The sequence below is a fragment of the Danio rerio genome, chromosome 3 (assembly GCF_052040795.2).
Source record: "Danio rerio strain M-AB ecotype USA chromosome 3, GRCz13ab, whole genome shotgun sequence".
In the NCBI taxonomy this organism is placed as follows: domain Eukaryota; kingdom Metazoa; phylum Chordata; class Actinopteri; order Cypriniformes; family Danionidae; genus Danio; species Danio rerio.
Genome location: NC_141023.1, coordinates 4,164,836 through 4,183,008, shown reverse-complemented (window position 1 = coordinate 4,183,008; position 18,173 = coordinate 4,164,836). Strand labels below are relative to the sequence as shown.

Below are 18,173 nucleotides of genomic sequence, written 5' to 3'. Positions count from 1 at the left end.
TGTGCGTATGGCAAGCCGTTTTAGCATTTAAACCTTGTTGAGACTATCCATAAATATATTTAGAGATATCTCTAATTATATTTTGACTTGTCATAATTATAATTCAGATTGGAAATATCTGCAAATATATTATGACTGACTAGTCATATTCCTCCATTGACTTCCATTGAAAAATATTTGCAGATATCTCTAAATAAACAAACAAACAAACTTTGTGTCTTTTTTGTGGCTGGCAGATGATAATAGCAGGGCTGCATCTTTTAGTATTATATAGAATACTTTTGTTCTGCCAGATCTCCCAGGCAGGGTTTTATTTAGATTTATTTTGCTTATTTTTGGAATTCTGTCCATTGGAAAAAAGTTCTTTCAGAAGAAGAACAGTTTTTTGAAGTATTATTTGTTTTTATTCTGTCTATTCAGTGTCCTTCAACAAGAGTGGTGGTGGTGGGGTTCATAATATTCACAATGGTATTTTATTAGTTGTTGGTTTAACCATGGATGAGATAATGGCTTCTATGTTATTTTCTTTTCAATGACATTTCTTATCACATGTTCAAAAACAACAGCCAATAGTGCATATCTATAATTTATATAATGGGTATAATTAAACAATACTTTCACTATAACGTAAATTAGAAGTGTAATAGAAAAATTATATATTTCTGCGCCATTTTGAATTTTACTCGAATACAAATACAAATACAAATACAAATACTTTTCCCCCTCAACAAATACAAATACAAATACAAATACCGGCTGCTCCGCACATCCCTAATATATATATATATATATAAAAAGATGTAATATAATAAAATATACTGGGCAGCACGGTGGTGCAGTGGATAGAACATTCGCCTTACAGCAAGCAGGTCGCTGCTTTAAGACTCGGCTGGGTCAGTTGGCATTTCTATGTGGAGTTTGCATGTTCTCCCTGAGGTCACGTGGGTTTCCTCCAGGTGCTCCAGTTTCCCCCACAGTCCAAACACATGCGGTACAGGTGAATTGGGTAGGTTAAATTGGCTGTAGTGTATGTGTGTAAATAAGAGTGTATGGATGTTGCACAGTGATGGGTTGCAGCTGAAAGGGCATTCGCTGCGTAAAACGTGTGCTGGATAAATTGGCGGTTCATTCCGTTGTGGCGACCCCGGATTAATAAAGGGACTAAGCCGAAAAGAAAATGAATGAATCAATAAAGAAAATGTATAGAAATTCAATCTCGCCTTATATAGCTGAGTATATTTACAGCACAGACCTGCAACTATGAGGGCCAAGTTAACCAATAAATGAATGAAACACTTTTATTTAGTATTCTCAAACTATTAATCGCATCCAAAATAAAAGGTTGGATGTTCATAATATTTATTAGTGTGTACTGTGCATATTCATTATGTATAAATTTCATTCATTTATTATCTTTTCTCCCTTTATTAATCTGGAGTTGCCACAGCGGAATGAACTTACCCAACTTATCCAGGATATGTTTAACGCAGCGGATGCCCTTCCAGCTGCAACCCATCTCTGGGAAACATTGATACACACTCATTCACACTCATACACTACGGACAATTTAGCTTACCCAATTCACCTGTACCGCATGTGTTTGGACTGTTGGGAAACCGGAGCACCCGGAGGAAACCCACACGAAGGCAGGGAGAACATGCAAACTCCACACAGAAACACCAACTGAGCCGAGGCTCAGACCAACGACCTTCTTGCTGTGAAGCGACAGCACTACCTACTTCGCCACTGCGTCGCCTTTAAAGGACCTTGAGCCAGGAATCGAACTTAGGTCGCCGCGACCACTTTGGTGCTATATGTCGGCGCACTTAACCACTAGGCTATTGGTATAAATTATGTATAAATATACAGTATAAATACACAAATACATGTATATATTTGAGTAAATAAATAAATATTATTTATTTAAACTTATTTTGTATTAAACACACCTTTTTAATTGAAATAAACATTTTTTCAATTTTGTTTTGAAATTTGTTTATATTTGAGAAAATTTAAAAAAAATATATTAAAATACATTTATACCTGGATTAAATATACGTTTTGAATATATAATAAACATTTCCTCAGATATATAAGCAAATTTGAGTTTATTTGCATTTAAAATCTAAATTTAATATGAATATATGTGTATTTTATTTTTAAACATTTTTGTATTTTATCTGTTTATACAATATATATATATATATATATATATATATATATATATATATATATAGAGAGAGAGAGAGAGAGAGAGAGATTACGTGCTTGTATATATGTAAATACAAACTTCTATTTTGTATCATGATTTATTGTTTGACAGCACTGATAATAATTTAAAATAAAATAATAATTTAATACTCATTATTAAGTTGAAACTGTTACTAAGAACAACAGTTTTGAACTAGTCTCTTTTATTGCACGACCATCATTTACCAGTCTCAGCCAAAACAACGGCTGCATCAGAAACCGCATACTTCCATACTATATAGTATGCTAAAAACAGTATGCGAGTCCAGTAGTATGTCTGAATTCGCAAAATTCGAAAAGCAGTATGCAAGAAGTACCCGGATGACCTACTAGTTTAAACACCACTAGTGTACACTACACTATCCCACGATGCACCATGAGAGAATTCGTGAATGGTAGTGAAGTGATGCAACTGACGCGGGTTAGGTAACGTAATGATGACAAAATGTAGTGCGTTCGAATTCCATTCATACTGTATAGAGCGGACTTTTCTTATGGTCAAGTAGTAAATTTAAATTCAAATGCAGTACCTACTGAGTAATAGGCGATTTCGGACCCAGCCAATAACTTCCCCTCAAACAGGAAGTAACGTTTTACATAGCATAAAAATCCTCGCCTTTCTTTTCATGTGCTATAAACACACACACATCACCAATTATGTCAAAAGCAACTATTTAACTTAACGAAATCTTCAGTTAATCGATGTTTTAGTCTTACCTGATGTCGTCCAGCCCTGCATGAAGTCCTCTAATGTTTCAACACTCTGGGCGTCTTTTTTTTCTTCTCTCTCTCTGGAAACTGACCGGATTTGTTCTCTTCTGCTCGTGTCGTTGGTGTTCGCTCCTCTTTTATTCTCCATCCCTCCATGCGTCCCTTGTTTTGTGTCCTCCTGGGCCTTTATTCTCTCCGTCCCGTCTGTCCGAATCTCTCTCAGAGCTCCAGACCTGTCAGAGAGCTTATTTCTATCAGCGTTTTCCTTTCCTTCATTTAGAGCCAGGTGACGTCTTCGGTTTTTCTCTCCCCTTTTAGTTTATTTCCCTCCACTCCATCCATCCCATCAGCTGTGTGTGTGGGAGAGTGTGCGTATCTGAGGTGTATTTCTCTGATTTTTCTGCTGTTTCTCCTCTCTGTGTGATATAGTGTGCTTTGGCGCCCCCGCTGTCCATCTGTGGTACTACAGAAATGGGTATAAACTGCATGGGTTTGGTTCTGTTCTCACCAGTGAAACATGACCACAGTATGCAGTTACACACACACACACTCACACCGGTCCAAAATTCACACAGCGCAAAACTCACCGTAAAGTGTTTATGAAATCTAATTTATGTCTTGGGGAATGTAGTGTTATCTAGTTACTGTTGAATTTAGTGTTTTGTTTTATAGTTATCATACTACATACTTTTTGGTCCATTTAAAATAGAAATATTTGACTCAAATTAATCATATTTAACAGTTTTACACTTGTTTATATTTTCCACATTGTATGCAGACTACGCTAAAATGTTTATTATCTATTTATTGATATATATATTTTTAAGAAAACATTGTTTATTAGTAAATGCTTTAAAATCGTTGTATTTTTCCACCTAATTATTATTATTATTTTTAAGCTTTTATTATTTTTTTTCCTTATAAATTTAGTGACTAATTTATGTTATGTTTACGATTCATATTTTTTATATATATATATATATATATATATATATATATATATATATATATATATATATATATATATATATATATATATATATATCCCTATTAATATTTATCTAATGATGCATGTTAGTTTTTTGTTTTTATTTATTTTTTTAGGATAGACTTGTTAAATTAGTGTCGTCAATGTTTTATAATTTTTCATATGTTTGTTTATACACAGTTAGGTCCATAAATATTTGGACATCGACACAATTCTATCATGTTTGGATGTATACACAGACACAATGGATTTGAAATGAAACGAGATGTGCTTTAACTGCAGACTTTAATTTGAGGGTGTTTACATCCAAATCAGGTGAACGCTGTAGGAATTACTACAGTTTGCATATTTGCCTCCCACTTGTTAAGGGACCAAAAGTGAATAAACAGAATAGTAATCGTAAATCAAACTTTCACTTTTTTTATAACTTGGTTGCAAATCATTTGCAGTCAATTACAGCCTAAAGTCTGGAACGCATGGACATCACCAGACATCCACCACAGGTGTTTTCTGTGGTCTTCCGGGTCTTTTGGTGTTGCTGAGCTTGAGCACGAACTGGTGTGTTCTCTCTTTTTACGAATGTTCCACATCGTTGTTTTGGCCATGCCTGATGTTTGTGCTCTCTCTCTGATGGGTTTGTTTTGTTTTTGCAGCCTAATGAGGGTGTAGCACCCTTTCCCTATGGAAATGACTTTCCATATTAAGGGCGATGGAAGTGCCCTTAATTGTTATAAATTAGATCGCTCTAATTTGTAATTTTACCCCAAGAAGTAACCCATAACCTGATACCAATTAATATAAATAGTAAACACCCAATCTGGTACAAAATTACACTTCCAAATTTACCTAAATACAATTAAACCAAGATATACAAATAAAAGAAATAAAGGTTTGTTAAAAATAAAGCTTTACGTTTTCCTTTTTTTCCCAAACTCAAATAAACAGCAATATCAACAGTTCGTTTAGAAAAGACCAAAAATAGTCCATGTAAAATTAATGGAAAAATAGCTAAACCTCATTGCAGGCCTGTTTCGGCATTCGTAGTGGCATTAAAACACCCTAAAAATAAATAAAATTTTACTCTTACCATAGCCCTGGGAACACATCAGAGCTAGTACAGTTCAGGAGGGAATAGCGGGGAGTCCGCAGTGTGCTGTCGTGTCCAACACTGCCAGATAAGCCACTAAGGTATCCTAGTTTCTCAGGGCGCTATCTGAAATGTTTAGTTTTGTTGATGTATAGGACGATAATAATTCGCAGAGATCTCCGCCTTTGCAGCTAACACTGTATTTCAACAGTTTACACTTGGATATTGTTTGACAACTGTTAGCAGGTTTGGCATGCTGTCCCAGGAGAGAACTCTGAGCTCGGAGATAGTTGAGGTCAGGGCTCCCGCCTAGTCAATAGAGGATGTAAGGGGAGTATGAGATCAGTTGGTTCTCGAGAACTCCCCGTGGTAAAGGAGGAGAAGGGGTGGATGGGAGGGGGGTTTCTTCAGAAAACGAAGATAAGGAAGTAGTTCTAGCTGGGCTACTTATGAGTTTGGATTAGTCTGATTGGCTAACTAATGATTGTAGATGGGTGACCAGCTGCAGTTAATCATATCACATGCTCCTCTCAAAATTAGGTTGTGAAACTTCACTTAGTGAACAATGTCAAAAATAGTCAGACGATATCCAATAGAGGAAATTGCTATCCTCACAATCATAGACGTATAAATCTCTCTTCAGTTCTCTTTTCAACTACTATTGAAGTGAATTCTCTCTCTCACACCAACTTTCATCCTGACATCCTCTCACAATGCTCTTCCGCCCCCTTTATATACCTTCCGGGAGATCTCTTCCTGGCCACCACTTCCGTCACAACACAGCAGGTAGAGCTTTTAAATCAAACATTAATGCAAATTCAGAAACAAAACATCCGCCATACAATAAACAAAATACAAATGTAATTATAATATTAACTAAACAAATAAATGAATCGACAACTGGGCTTCACCGGCTTGCTTGACTGACCGTGACAGCTCTTTGAAACTCATCTTGAGAGTTGACTAACAGATTCCAAATGTAAACAGCACACTTGAAATGAACTCTGACCCTTTTATCTGCTCATCGGAATTGGGATGATGAGGAAATAACACACACCTGGTCATGCAACAGCTGAGAAGCCAATTGTCCAATTACTGTTGGCCCCTTAACAAGTGGGAGGCAAATATGCAAACTGTTGTAATTCCTACAGCGTTCACCTGATTTGCATGTAAACACCCTCACATTAAAGCTGACAGTCTGCAGGTGAAGCACATCGTGTTCGCTTCAAATCCATTGTGTTGGTTAATAGAGCCAAAAACGAAAGAATTGTGTCGATGTCCAAATATTTATGGACCTAACTGTGTATATATATATTTGTTTATAAATGTGTACTCAATTCTTAGGTTGTCCTTTTTAAATTTATTTTTTTAAGGTTTATTAAATATATAAGTTTATACTTTCAAGGGTTTAACTTTAGTTTAAATTGACTCAATTAAAAACATTCTGGCCAACTGAGGAAATCAGTGATATTCTCAAAAGTGTATGATATTTATTTTGTGCGCATTGAGCCTCATTTATGAAGCACAAGCAGAATGAATCACTCGTAAGTGATATGAGATCTGTCATTCAGTTCAGCTTGTGTTTTCATGAGGAAGGTGTTTATTTTGGACCTCACACACACATATTACACACATGATCACACACACGTCCGTCTCACCTGCACTGCATTGAGTTGGATCATCTCCCCGTGTGTGTTTTCTCCTCCACTCTTCACCAGCATCATATGTGTGTGTGTGTGTGTGTGTGTGTCTGTGATTTGTCACTAGTGCTGAATTGTGTTTGCCCCACTGAATTGTGGGAAGCGTTCGCCTCATGACCAGACTGCATGCGCACTGAGATCAAGTGTCTACATCACAGTAACTGTACATGTGTGTTTGTGTGTGTGTGTGCGTCTCAGTGGACCGCATCGTGGGTCTGGATAAAGTTGCTGGGATGTCGGAGCTGCCGGGAGCCTTTAAGACCCGTAAGGGAATGTTCCGGACGGTCGGGCAGCTTTATAAAGAGCAGCTCTCCAAACTCATGGCCACGCTCAGAAACACCAACCCAAACTTTGTCCGCTGCATCATTCCCAACCACGAGAAGAAGGTACAGACATGTCCTCGGCATTATTACAGTAAAAACATACACACCGCTAAAACAAGCTGTGAGATACTAACTTTCACTTTAACACTGGAACCAACTACAATCATTCTGACCACTTCTCATATAAGACGACGTATTGTCACGTCATATTTACATTCAAAGCTTCAACTGAGATATTAAAATTAAGCTTTGAATGTCTGTCATCATATTTAATAAAGTCATCACCATAAAAATATGATCTTTTTGGTAATGCAGCCTATAACTGTGAGGTTGGGCTACATTAGACCACACACATGGATGTCTGTGACTCTTTAATTTTTCATTGCGGCACTCTATATATGCTGAAAGACACCTCTAAAATAAAGTTTTTGCTAATTTGCCAATAGAAAGTTGTGGTTTTTCATATCAGGAAGTTGCTAGGCAACAGAGGCATGCATAAATTATACTTAAAGTCATGCAAAATTTAAAGTAAAAGTAGCAGACACTGAACGACATGTAATTATAATGAAATAACAATGCTATAAGGAAATATACACACATTTAGTAAAAGCCAGGCGAGTTATAGATACGCCTGTTTTATTTCTACAAACTTATTAAAATTGCAAATATTAAAAATGGTCAAAATAGCGCCTCAGTAGTTGTAGTGTTAAGAATGTTACAATCAATGGGCTAATATTAAAAACTATTTGATATTCTGTAATGATGGATTTTGACTATATTAGCATTCACAGCAAGGCCAATAATTAACGAAATAGCTATAATGATAATAACATTATGAGCATCCACATCATAAACAATTGGAATCATAACAACTGTACTTAGTTTGCACTCAGAATTAAATGATCCATATCCATGTTCATATGAAATTGACGACAAGCTTTTAGAATAAAAATAAAGTCCTTAAAAATTGACAACAAACTTAGTATAAAAATAATGTCCATATCAATTGACGACGAACTTAAAACAAAAATAATGTCCATATCAAATTAATGACAAACTTTTTAAATAAAAATATTGTCCAAATCAATTGACGAAAAACTTTTAGAATAAAATAATGTCCATATCAATTGACGACAAACTTTTAGAATAAAATAATGTCCATATCAATTGACAAAAAACTTTTTAAATAAAAATAATGTCCATATCAATTGACGACAAACTTTTAGAATAAAATAATGTCCATATCAATTGACGACAAACTTTTAGAATAAAATAATGTCCATATCAATTGACGACAAACTTTTAGAATAAAATAATGTCCATATCAATTGACGACAAACTTTTTAAATAAAAATAGTGTCCATATCAATTGACGACAAACTTTTAGAATAAAAATAGTGTCCATATCAATTGACGACAAACTTTTAGAATAAAATAATGTCCATATCAATTGACGACAAACTTTTTAAATAAAAATAGTGTCCATATCAATTGACGACAAACTTTTAGAATAAAAATAGTGTCCATATCAATTGACGACAAACTTTTAGAATAAAATAATGTCCATATCAATTGACGAAAAACTTTTAGAATAAAATAATGTCCATATCAATTGACGACAAACTTTTAGAATAAAATAATGTCCATATCAATTGACGACAAACTTTTTAAATAAAAATAGTGTCCATATCAATTGACAAAAAACTTTTCGAATAAAATAATGTCCATATCAATTGACGACAAACTTTTAGAATAAAATAATGTCCATATCAATTGACGAAAAACTTTTTAAATAAAAATAGTGTCCATATCAATTGACAAAAGACTTTTCGAATAAAATAATGTCCATATCAATTGACGAAAAACTTTTCGAATAAAATAATGTCCATATCAATTGACGACAAACTTTTTAAATAAAAATAGTGTCCATATCAATTGACGAAAAACTTTTCGAATAAAATAATGTCCATATCAATTGACGACAAACTTTTAGAATAAAATAATGTCCATAACAGTGCTCAAATGTTAGCTGGAAATGGACGTTTTTAAAATTTTACTATCGATTGGTACCAAATTCCAGTATGGTGACAACCCTAGTGTCTATACAAACATCATTTGTTGTACTCTCCTGTTCACTGACTGATGACGAAATTAACATCATGCACAAAAACATCTGCAGTTAAAACTGTGCATGCAGTAACTGAGCAATGTAAATGTCTGTGTGTGTGTCAGGCGGGTAAGTTGGATCCTCACCTGGTCCTGGATCAGCTGCGGTGTAACGGTGTGCTGGAGGGCATCCGCATCTGCCGACAGGGATTCCCCAACCGCATCGTCTTCCAGGAGTTCAGACAGAGGTAGCACTCACTTTTAATGAGAGATACCTTTAAATCTAACATTATATATTCTCTCAGTGGCTCTGTTTGAACTCGAAGTTATACGTTTGAAGTCAGAATTATGATAAATATGTTATTAGCTCTTATTTACATATTTCCCACATGATGTTGAACAGATTCAGTAAATTATCACAGTTTTTCCTCTAATATTTTTGTCTTCTGGAGAAACTCTTGTTTGTTTTATTTCGGCTAGAATAAAAGCAGTTAAAAATATTTTTAAACCCATTTTTAAGTCAATATTATTAGCCACATTAAGCAATATTTATAATTATATATAACAATGACTTGCCTAATTACCTTAATTAACCCTAATTAACCTAGTTAAGCCTTTAAATGTCACTTTAAGCTGAATACTAGTGTCTTGAAGAATATCGAGTCAAATATTATGTGCTGTCATCATGGCAAATATACAGGAGTGCTAATAATTCTGACTTCAACTGGATATGGAAGGTGTAATGTTTATTGGTGGTTTGTGTTTTTCGCTCAGGTATGAGATCCTCACGCCAAACTCCATTCCCAAAGGATTCATGGATGGCAAACAGGCCTGTATGCTGATGGTGAGAGCAGTTTTATGTTTAAACAATATAAATAAAATCATTAGATGTCATTTGGATATGCCCTGGTGGATCATAAGGGAACTGCAGGGAGTTGATCAAATCTAAAACAAATAGGCAAAATCGGTCTGCACATCTTCACCTTAGAGCAGGGGTCTCAAACTCAATTTACCTGGGGGCCACAGGAGGCAAAGTCTGGGTGAGGCTGGGCCGCATAAGGGATTTCACAAAAAAAAAAGTCCTCAAATGTCATTATTAACAGTTTTAATTATTTCTTCTGAACATGAAGTGTCCTGAACATTAATAGAACATTGAGTGAAGATTATGAACAGTTCTTCTGAACATGGCATCTTTTGCCTACTCCTTGCTGCCAGAGACTTGACAGAGCTTCTTCTCACAAATCTGAACCACATTTGGCTTTAGAGCGGAAGCAGTTGAGACCCTCAGTATGGCTTGAAGATGATCATCATTAAGTCTAGACCTGTACTTTGACTTATTAAAGTCCTAGGGAAAAAAGTGGGGGAACTCACTCCAAACTTCCATTCCCTCACCTAAAAAAAAGGCGTATATATGTATAAATAAAACACCCCCACCCCACTCCAGTCACATCAGTCTGTACCAGTCTGTATCTACCTATAATATATATAAGATGCAGGCTGTAGCTAGGTAGGTGGCAGACTGCAGATAGGTAGCTAAGTGGCAGGTAGGGGCGGGAACAGCTTACCTTGGTTCTGGCCGGCGCGAGTTCCCTCCTAACACTTCCCGCCCGTCACAGCGTCTAACAAAGGGGCGGGGTGCGGGGTGACGTCACCGGCATCCCTGCTCCTTTGTTTACACGGCGGGCGGGGAATGCCAGTGACCGATGTGTACGGATAGAATCAGCGGAGCGGGGAGCGCTCTCTCTCCCCGCTCCGCTGATTCTGTCAGTGTACAGCGGTCGGCGTGGGCCACAAAATATTGCACTGAGGGCCGCAAATGGCCCGCGGGCCGCGAGTTTGAGACCCCTGCTTTAGAATTATAAGGTACTATCTGACATTTTTGTCAAAATTGAGTTATTCACATATTCTTTGTAAATGGCAACTTATTTACATTATGGGATGTTTTTTTATACGTTGTTTACATTTTAAGGCTTTTTATTTAAAAAACAAAAAAGGTGTATCTACAAAGTTGAACTCTAGCTTGGCTCTATAAGGTACTATCTGTAAGCCAATCACATGCACAATGCACGAGGACCAATTAGGATTAGCTTTCTTTGTCATTTCGCCGGACTGCTCCATTGACCGCAGGAAACACCAGAAAGACAAAATCACACAAAATCAGAGTCGACTAAATAACGCCACACCACACAAAGTTGAAATGTGTGTAAATGTAATGATTTAGAAGCATTTCTTGACACTGAAATTCATTCATTTATTTTCTTTTCGACTTAGTCCCTTTATTAATCTTGGTATGAACTGCACATCAAACAACATGCCTGACTGGACATTTCTATTTCTAGTATACTTGCTCCTTCTGTCTGCAATAGCACTACTGTGTTGTAACAGCAACACTAATAAAAGTTATGTTACTCGAAAATAATAAATAATTACGTTTTTGAGCCAAGTGCATTCAGAATGTTTGGTTTGGGGCTGATTTTCCCTTTGGTGCTTCTCTAATAAAACTGCAAAATGACTATTATTATCATCACTAGTGCTTCTTCAGTGTTGCTAATAAACCTAAAAGTAGTTACTAATATGTTAAATTAGTGTGTTTTAAATTCATTTATTTTTTTCTGTTGAGTAATTTAGTCATTTTATTGTTGTATTGGTGTCGTTTCTAATGTGTGTCTGTGTTTGTTGCGTGTCAGATCCGAGCTCTTGAGCTGGACCCTAACCTGTACCGCATCGGTCAGAGTAAAGTGTTTTTCCGCGCCGGAGTTCTGGCCCACCTGGAGGAGGAGCGGGACATGAAGATCACTGACGTCATCATCAACTTCCAGGCCTGGTGCCGGGGATACGTCGCCCGCAAGTGAGTTTTGCTGGAGTTTACTGGTAGACAGTGAATTCAATTGAACTGAATTGTTTTGACGGCTCTTAAAAAAAGCCCTTAATCGCTTTTCCATTATTTAAGGCTTTAAAAATGCACTATTCAATGAACCTAAAGTAAACTAAAACATAAAGAGAGGGCGGGGCGTAGAGTAGCTCTTCCCCTTTTTAAAACAGCCTATAGCATTTGTTTCTTTAAGTCATTTCAACTGAAACATGAAGAGAGGGTGGGGCATAGAGTAGCTCCTCCCCCTTTTTTAAACAGCCTATAGCATTTTGTTTCTTTAAGTCATTTCAACTGAAACATGAAGAGAGGGTGGGGCATAGAGTAGCTCCTCCCCTTTTTTAAACAGCCTATAGCATTTTGTTTCTTTAGGTCTTTTCAACTGAAACATGAAGAGAGGGTGGGGCATAGAGTAGCTCCTCCCCTTTTTTAAACAGCCTATAGCATTTGTTTCTTTAGGTCTTTTCAACTGAAACATGAAGAGAGGGTGGGGCATAGAGTAGCTCCTCCCCCTTTTTTAAACAGCCTATAGCATTTGTTTCTTTAGGTCTTTTCAACTGAAACATGAAGAGAGGGTGGGGCATAGAGTAGCTCCTCCCCCTTTTTTAAACAGCCTATAGCATTTTGTTTCTTTAGGCTTTTTCAACTGAAACATGAAGAGAGGGTGGGGCATAGAGTAGCTCCTCCCCCTTTTTAAAACAGCCTATAGCATTTTGTTTCTTTAAGTCATTTCAACTGAAACATGAAGAGAGGGTGGGGCATAGAGTAGCTCCTCCCCTTTTTTTAAACAGCCTATAGCATTTGTTTCTTTAGGCTTTTTCAACTGAAACATGATGAGAGGGTGGGGCATAGAGTAGCTCCTCCCCTTTTTTAAACAGCCTATAGCATTTTTTTCTTTAGGCTTTTTCAACTGAAACATGATGAGAGGGTGGGGCATAGAGTAGCTCCTCCCCTTTTTTAAACAGCCTATAGCATTTTTTTCTTTAGGCTTTTTCAACTGAAACATGAAGAGAGGGTGGGGCATAGAGTAGCTCCTCCCCCTTTTTTAAACGGCCTATGCATTTTGTTTCTTTAAGTCTTTTCAACTGAAACATGAAGAGAGGGCGGGGCATAGAGTAGCTCCTCCCCTTCAAAAAACAGCCTATAGCATTTAGTTTTTTTAGGTACAGTAATTTCCCCTGAAACATGGAGAGGGTGTGGCATAGAGTGGCTCCTCCCCTTTAAAAAACTGCCTATAGCATTTAGTTTTTTTTTAGATAATTTCACCTAAAACATTGAGAGGGTCGGCATAAAGTAGCTCCTCCTATTTTTAAGAAACAGCCTATAGCATTTTGCTTTTTAGAGCATTTCAACTGAAACATGAAGAGAGGGCGGGGCATAAAGTAGCTCCTCCCCTTTAAAGAACAGCCTATAGCATTTTGTTTTTATCACCGCTCTGCAAGTGAGAGGGGTTGAGCTTAAGCACATCAAATGAACAGCCAATGAGAGGAAGGGGGCGGGGCATGTCAGACACTAGAGAGCATTTGATTGGTCGAAAGATTTGATGAGAAACTGAAGTATGCATCTCATGTGTGTGTGTGTGTGTCCTGCAGAGCATTCGCTAAGAGACAGCAGCAGCTGACAGCCATGCGTGTGATCCAGAGGAACTGTGCTGCTTACCTGAAGCTCAGGAACTGGCAGTGGTGGAGACTCTTCACTAAGGTATACACACTCACACACTGTCAGATGACTGTGCTGTGTGTGTGTGTTCGGTACTGATGCCGCCTGTGTGTGTGTTTCAGGTGAAGCCGCTGCTGCAGGTCAGCCGACAGGAAGAGGAAATGCAGGCCAAAGAGGAGGAGCTGAGTAAAGTGCGGGAGAAGCAGCAGGTGGCGGAGCAGCAGCTGGTGGAGATGGAGGTCAAGCAGCAGCAGGTGAGAGAGTCTGACCAGTACTGTACTCCTATTCCCCCAGTGTGATGTGACCGTATGAGTGTGTGAATGTTGTTGATTTCAGCTGAACGCAGAGAAGATGGCTCTGCAGGAGCAGCTGCAGGCTGAGATGGATCTGTGTGCAGAGGCTGATGAGATGAGGAACCGGCTGGTGGCCAAGAAGCAGGAGCTGGAGGAGATCCTGCACGACCTGGAGGCCCGAGTGGAGGAAGAGGAGGAGAGGGCAAACCACCTGCAGGCTGAGAAGAAGAAGATGCAGCAGAACATCGCGGTAACCACCTCCTCTGATTGGCTAGGGGGATCACTTATGCGCTGTGATTGGCTGAATGGTTGAGTGATGCGCTGGGATTGGCTGAGTGATTCACTTTAACTGAGTGATGAGCTGTGATTGGGTGAATGGCTGAGTAATAAGCTGTAATTGGCTGAGTTATGCACTGTGATTGCTTGAGTAGGAAATTACTTGTGTTTTTTGTCCAATAGGATCTTGAGCAGCAGCTGGACGAGGAGGAAGCGGCTCGACAGAAGCTGCAGCTGGAGAAAGTCACGATGGAGGCCAAACTAAAGAAGACGGAGGAGGAGGTGATGGTGCTGGACGACCAGAACAACAAACTCTCCAAGGTCTGTGCACTGACACGCATAAAATTGTGCTGAAGGAAAAATGCTAAATAAATCTAATGGAAACGTGTCCATTTAGCAAAAATTAACCTTATATATAACGAAATATTTCAATTAAAAACAGTTTGCTGCATGTAACAAATTACACTGACATGAGGTGTTTTTGGTTTTGTTAGTGAATTTAAAAAATAAAGTTATGTTTAGTCGAACTTCAACAAAGGGAACATCGTCATTTTGCAATATTTGTTATCGATTTAAAAGAAAATTTATTTGGTTTTGCAACAAATGCTTTTAATCCTTATTCTAGTAAATTATTTAAGTTATTAACATGCTGCGGTGATTCTATAGTTGCTATGGTAACGCAACAACCAAAGGTATTAATCTGTTGTGGTGGTTATATAGTTGCTATGGTAACACAACAACCAAAGGTATTAATCTGTTGTGTTGATTAAATAGTTGCTATGGTAACACAACAACCAAAGTAATTAATCTGTTGTGGTGATTCTATAGTTGCCATGGTAACACAACAACCAAAGTAATGAATCTGTTTTGGTGATTCTGTAGTTGCCATGGTAACAACCAAAGTAATTAACATGTTGTGGTGATTGTGTAGTTGCCTTGGTAACACAACAAAGTAATTCCTCTGTTTTGGTGATTCTGTAGTTGCCATGGTAACACAACCAAAGCAATTAATCTGCTGTGGTGATTCTGTAGTTGCCATGGTAACACGACAACCAAAGTTTTTAATCTGTTTTGGTGATTCTATAGTTGCTATGGTAACACAACAACCAAAGTAATTAACCTGTTTTGGTGATTCTATAGTTGCTATGGTAACACAACAACCAAAGTAATTAACCTGTTTTGGTGATTCTATAGTTGCTATGGTAACACAACAACCAAAGTAATTAACCTGTTGTGGTGATTCTGTAGTTGCCATGGTAACACAACAACCAAAGTTATTAATCTGTTGTGGTGATTCTATAGTTGCTATGATAACACTAAAACCAAAGTAATTAACCTGTTGTAGTGATTCTGTAGTTGCTATGGTAACACAACAACCAAAGTAATTAACTTGTTGTGGTGATTCTGTTGTTGCTATGGTAACACAACCAAAGTAATTAACCTCTTGTGGTCATTCTGTAGTTGCTATGGTAACACAACAACCAAAGTAATTAGCCTGTTGTGATGATTCTGTAGTTACCATGGTAACACAACAACCAAAGTAATTAACCTGTTGTGGACATTCTGTAGTTGCTATGGTACCACAACAACCAAAGTACATAATCTGTTGTGATTCTACAGTTGCTATGGTAACACAAGAACTACAGTAATATAAACATGCTTTTCTATTTCTACAGTTGTAGAGCACACACCACAGTTTACTGTTGTAAAACTAAAGTATCCTACAGTATTTATCACAGTTTTTGTTTACTGTAGCTAATACTACGGTATCCTGGAGCATTCATTAACAAAGTGGTTTAAATACTTTGATAAATACAGTATAACTATGGTATGGTTTAAAACACACAGTTAATAAGTGTCTATTAATGACTATAAGTTTTTCTGATGTGGGTTTGTGTGGAAGCTGACTGTGTGCTTGTCTTGCAGGAGAAGAAGCTCATGGAGGAGCGGATCGCAGAGTTCACCACAAACCTGGCGGAGGAGGAGGAGAAGTCCAAGAGTCTGCAGAAACTGAAGAACAAACACGAGGCCATGATCACCGACCTGGAGGGTGAGAGCTCCACTTTCACTTTCAACATTACATTCATTAGCAGATGCTTACACATTTTAAAGTTTTCAGTTCATTGCGAGTCTCTCTACATAGAGTATTTCCTTAAATTTATATCCACTGGGCTCTATTAGACGATGTTCTGCTTACATTTAAATGTGATGTTTGAATATTGATAGTTTTCTGCAATATGTAATTAATGTGTAAAGTGACTATATTTTAAATGTGTCATGTTCTCCTCCAGACCGTCTGCGGCGCGAGGAGAAGCAGCGCCAGGAGCTGGAGAAGAACCGCAGAAAGCTGGAGGGAGACTCGACGGAGCTGCACGACCAGATCGCAGAGCTCCAGGCGCAGATCGCAGAACTCAAAGCGCAGCTCGCCAAGAAGGAGGAGGAGCTGCAGGAGGCACTCGCCAGGTCACAACACACAATCTACCACACATACGCGCCACACGCTAGATTACTTATGAAGTGTAATTATTCTTAGCGATTATAAATATATTGCTATTCTCTCTGAAATTGATTTTTGAACATAGTTTTTAACAGTAGATGTCGATTTTTAACAGTAGAAGGCGCTCTGTACTAGTTTTTTGACAGTAGATGTAATTTGTTTTAACAGTAGACGGCGCTCTAGGCTAGTTTTTAACAGTAGTTGGCTCTTCAGGCTAGTTTTTAACAGTACATGATGCTCTAGGCTAGTATTTAATAGCAGATGGTGCTCTAGGCTGGTATGAATAGCAGAGGAAGCTCTAGGCTAGTTTTAGTAGCAGACGATGATCTAGGCTAGTTTTACCACAGACGGCGCTCTAAGCTAGTTTTAGTAGCAGACGATGATCTAGGCTAGTTTTACCACAGACGGCGCTCTAGGCTAGTTTTAATAGCAGATGGCGCTCTAGGCTAATTTTAACAGCAGATGGCGCTCTAGGCTAATTTTACAGCAGATGGTTTTCTAGGCTAGTTTTTATAGCAGATGGTGCTCTAGGCTAGTTTTAATAACAGATGGCGCTCTAGGCTAGTTTTTATCACAGATGGCGCTTTAGGCTAGTTTAATAGCAAATTAAGCTCTAGGCTAGTTTTAGTAGCAGACAGCGTTCTAGGTTAGTTTTAAAAGCAGACAGCACTCTAGGCTAGTTTTAATAGCAGATAGCGCTTTAGGCTAGTGTTTAACAGTAGACTGTGCTCTAGGCTAGATTTTATAACAGATGTCGCTCTAGGCTAGTTTGTATAGCAGATGGTGCGCTATGCTAGTTTTAAAAGCAGACGGCACTCTAGGCTAGTTTTAATAGCAGATGGCGCTCTAGGCTAGTGTTTAACAGTAGGCATTGCTCTAGGCTAGTTTTTATAGCAGATGGCGCTCTAGGCTAGTTTTTATAGCAGATGGCGCTCTAAGCTAGTTTTTATTGCAGATGGCGCTCTAGGCTAGTTTTTATAGCTGATGGTGCTCTAGGCTAGTTTTTATCGCAGATGGCACTCTAGGCTAGTTTTTATCACAAAGGGCGCTCTAGGCTAGTTTTTATAGCAGATGGTGCTCTAGGCCAGTTTTTATAGCAGATGGCGCTCTAGGCCAGTTTTTATCGCAGATGGTGCTCTAGGCCAGTTTTTATAGTAGATGGCGCTCTAGGCCAGTTTTTATAGCAGACGGTGCTCTATTCTAGTTTTTGTAGCAGTTGGCGCTCTAGGCTAGTTTTTATCACAAAGGGCGCTCTAGGCCAGTTTTTATAGCAGACGGTGCTCTATTCTAGTTTTTATAGCAGATGGCGCTCTAGGCTAGTTTTTATCACAAAGGGCGCTCTAGGCTAGTTTTTATAGCAAATGGTGCTCTAGGCTTGTTTTTATAGCAGATGGTGCTCTAGGCTAGTTTTAAT

The 18,173-nt window shown here is 38.0% G+C and overlaps 1 protein-coding gene and 2 long non-coding RNA genes across 12 annotated transcripts in view; 1 reads left to right on the top strand and 2 right to left on the bottom strand.

Moving 5' to 3' along the window:
- The window catches only part of myh9b (myosin, heavy chain 9b, non-muscle), a 798,697-nt gene that overhangs the window by 66,145 nt on the left and 714,379 nt on the right, over nt 1-18,173 (top strand). For 8 of the 10 annotated variants that reach the window (XR_015479893.1, XM_087242935.1, XM_087242933.1 and 5 more), the window contains 10 exon segments: nt 6,935-7,122; nt 9,292-9,413; nt 9,940-10,009; nt 11,853-12,013; nt 13,627-13,735; nt 13,816-13,947; nt 14,030-14,236; nt 14,446-14,583; nt 16,189-16,312; nt 16,554-16,725. Coding sequence is in view for 7 of the 10 variants with exons in the window: in XM_087242935.1 (XP_087099061.1) it covers nt 6,935-7,122; nt 9,292-9,413; nt 9,940-10,009; nt 11,853-12,013; nt 13,627-13,735; nt 13,816-13,947; nt 14,030-14,236; nt 14,446-14,583; nt 16,189-16,312; nt 16,554-16,725 (1,423 nt within the window). In the remaining 3 variants the exon portion in view is untranslated. 10 annotated transcript variants of the gene reach the window in all.
- LOC147845434 (uncharacterized) lies at nt 6,991-10,234 on the bottom strand. The gene is made up of 3 exons (XR_015480319.1): nt 9,047-10,234; nt 8,239-8,520; nt 6,991-8,076 (listed from the first exon to the last, which is right to left on the bottom strand). It is a non-coding gene; the product is annotated as an uncharacterized LOC147845434 (long non-coding RNA).
- The window catches only part of LOC147845431 (uncharacterized), a 65,852-nt gene continuing 58,695 nt past the window's right edge, over nt 11,017-18,173 (bottom strand). Inside the window, exon 3 of the long non-coding RNA XR_015480362.1 lies at nt 11,017-11,274. This is a non-coding gene — a long non-coding RNA (uncharacterized LOC147845431). The remainder of the gene's footprint in view (nt 11,275-18,173) is intronic.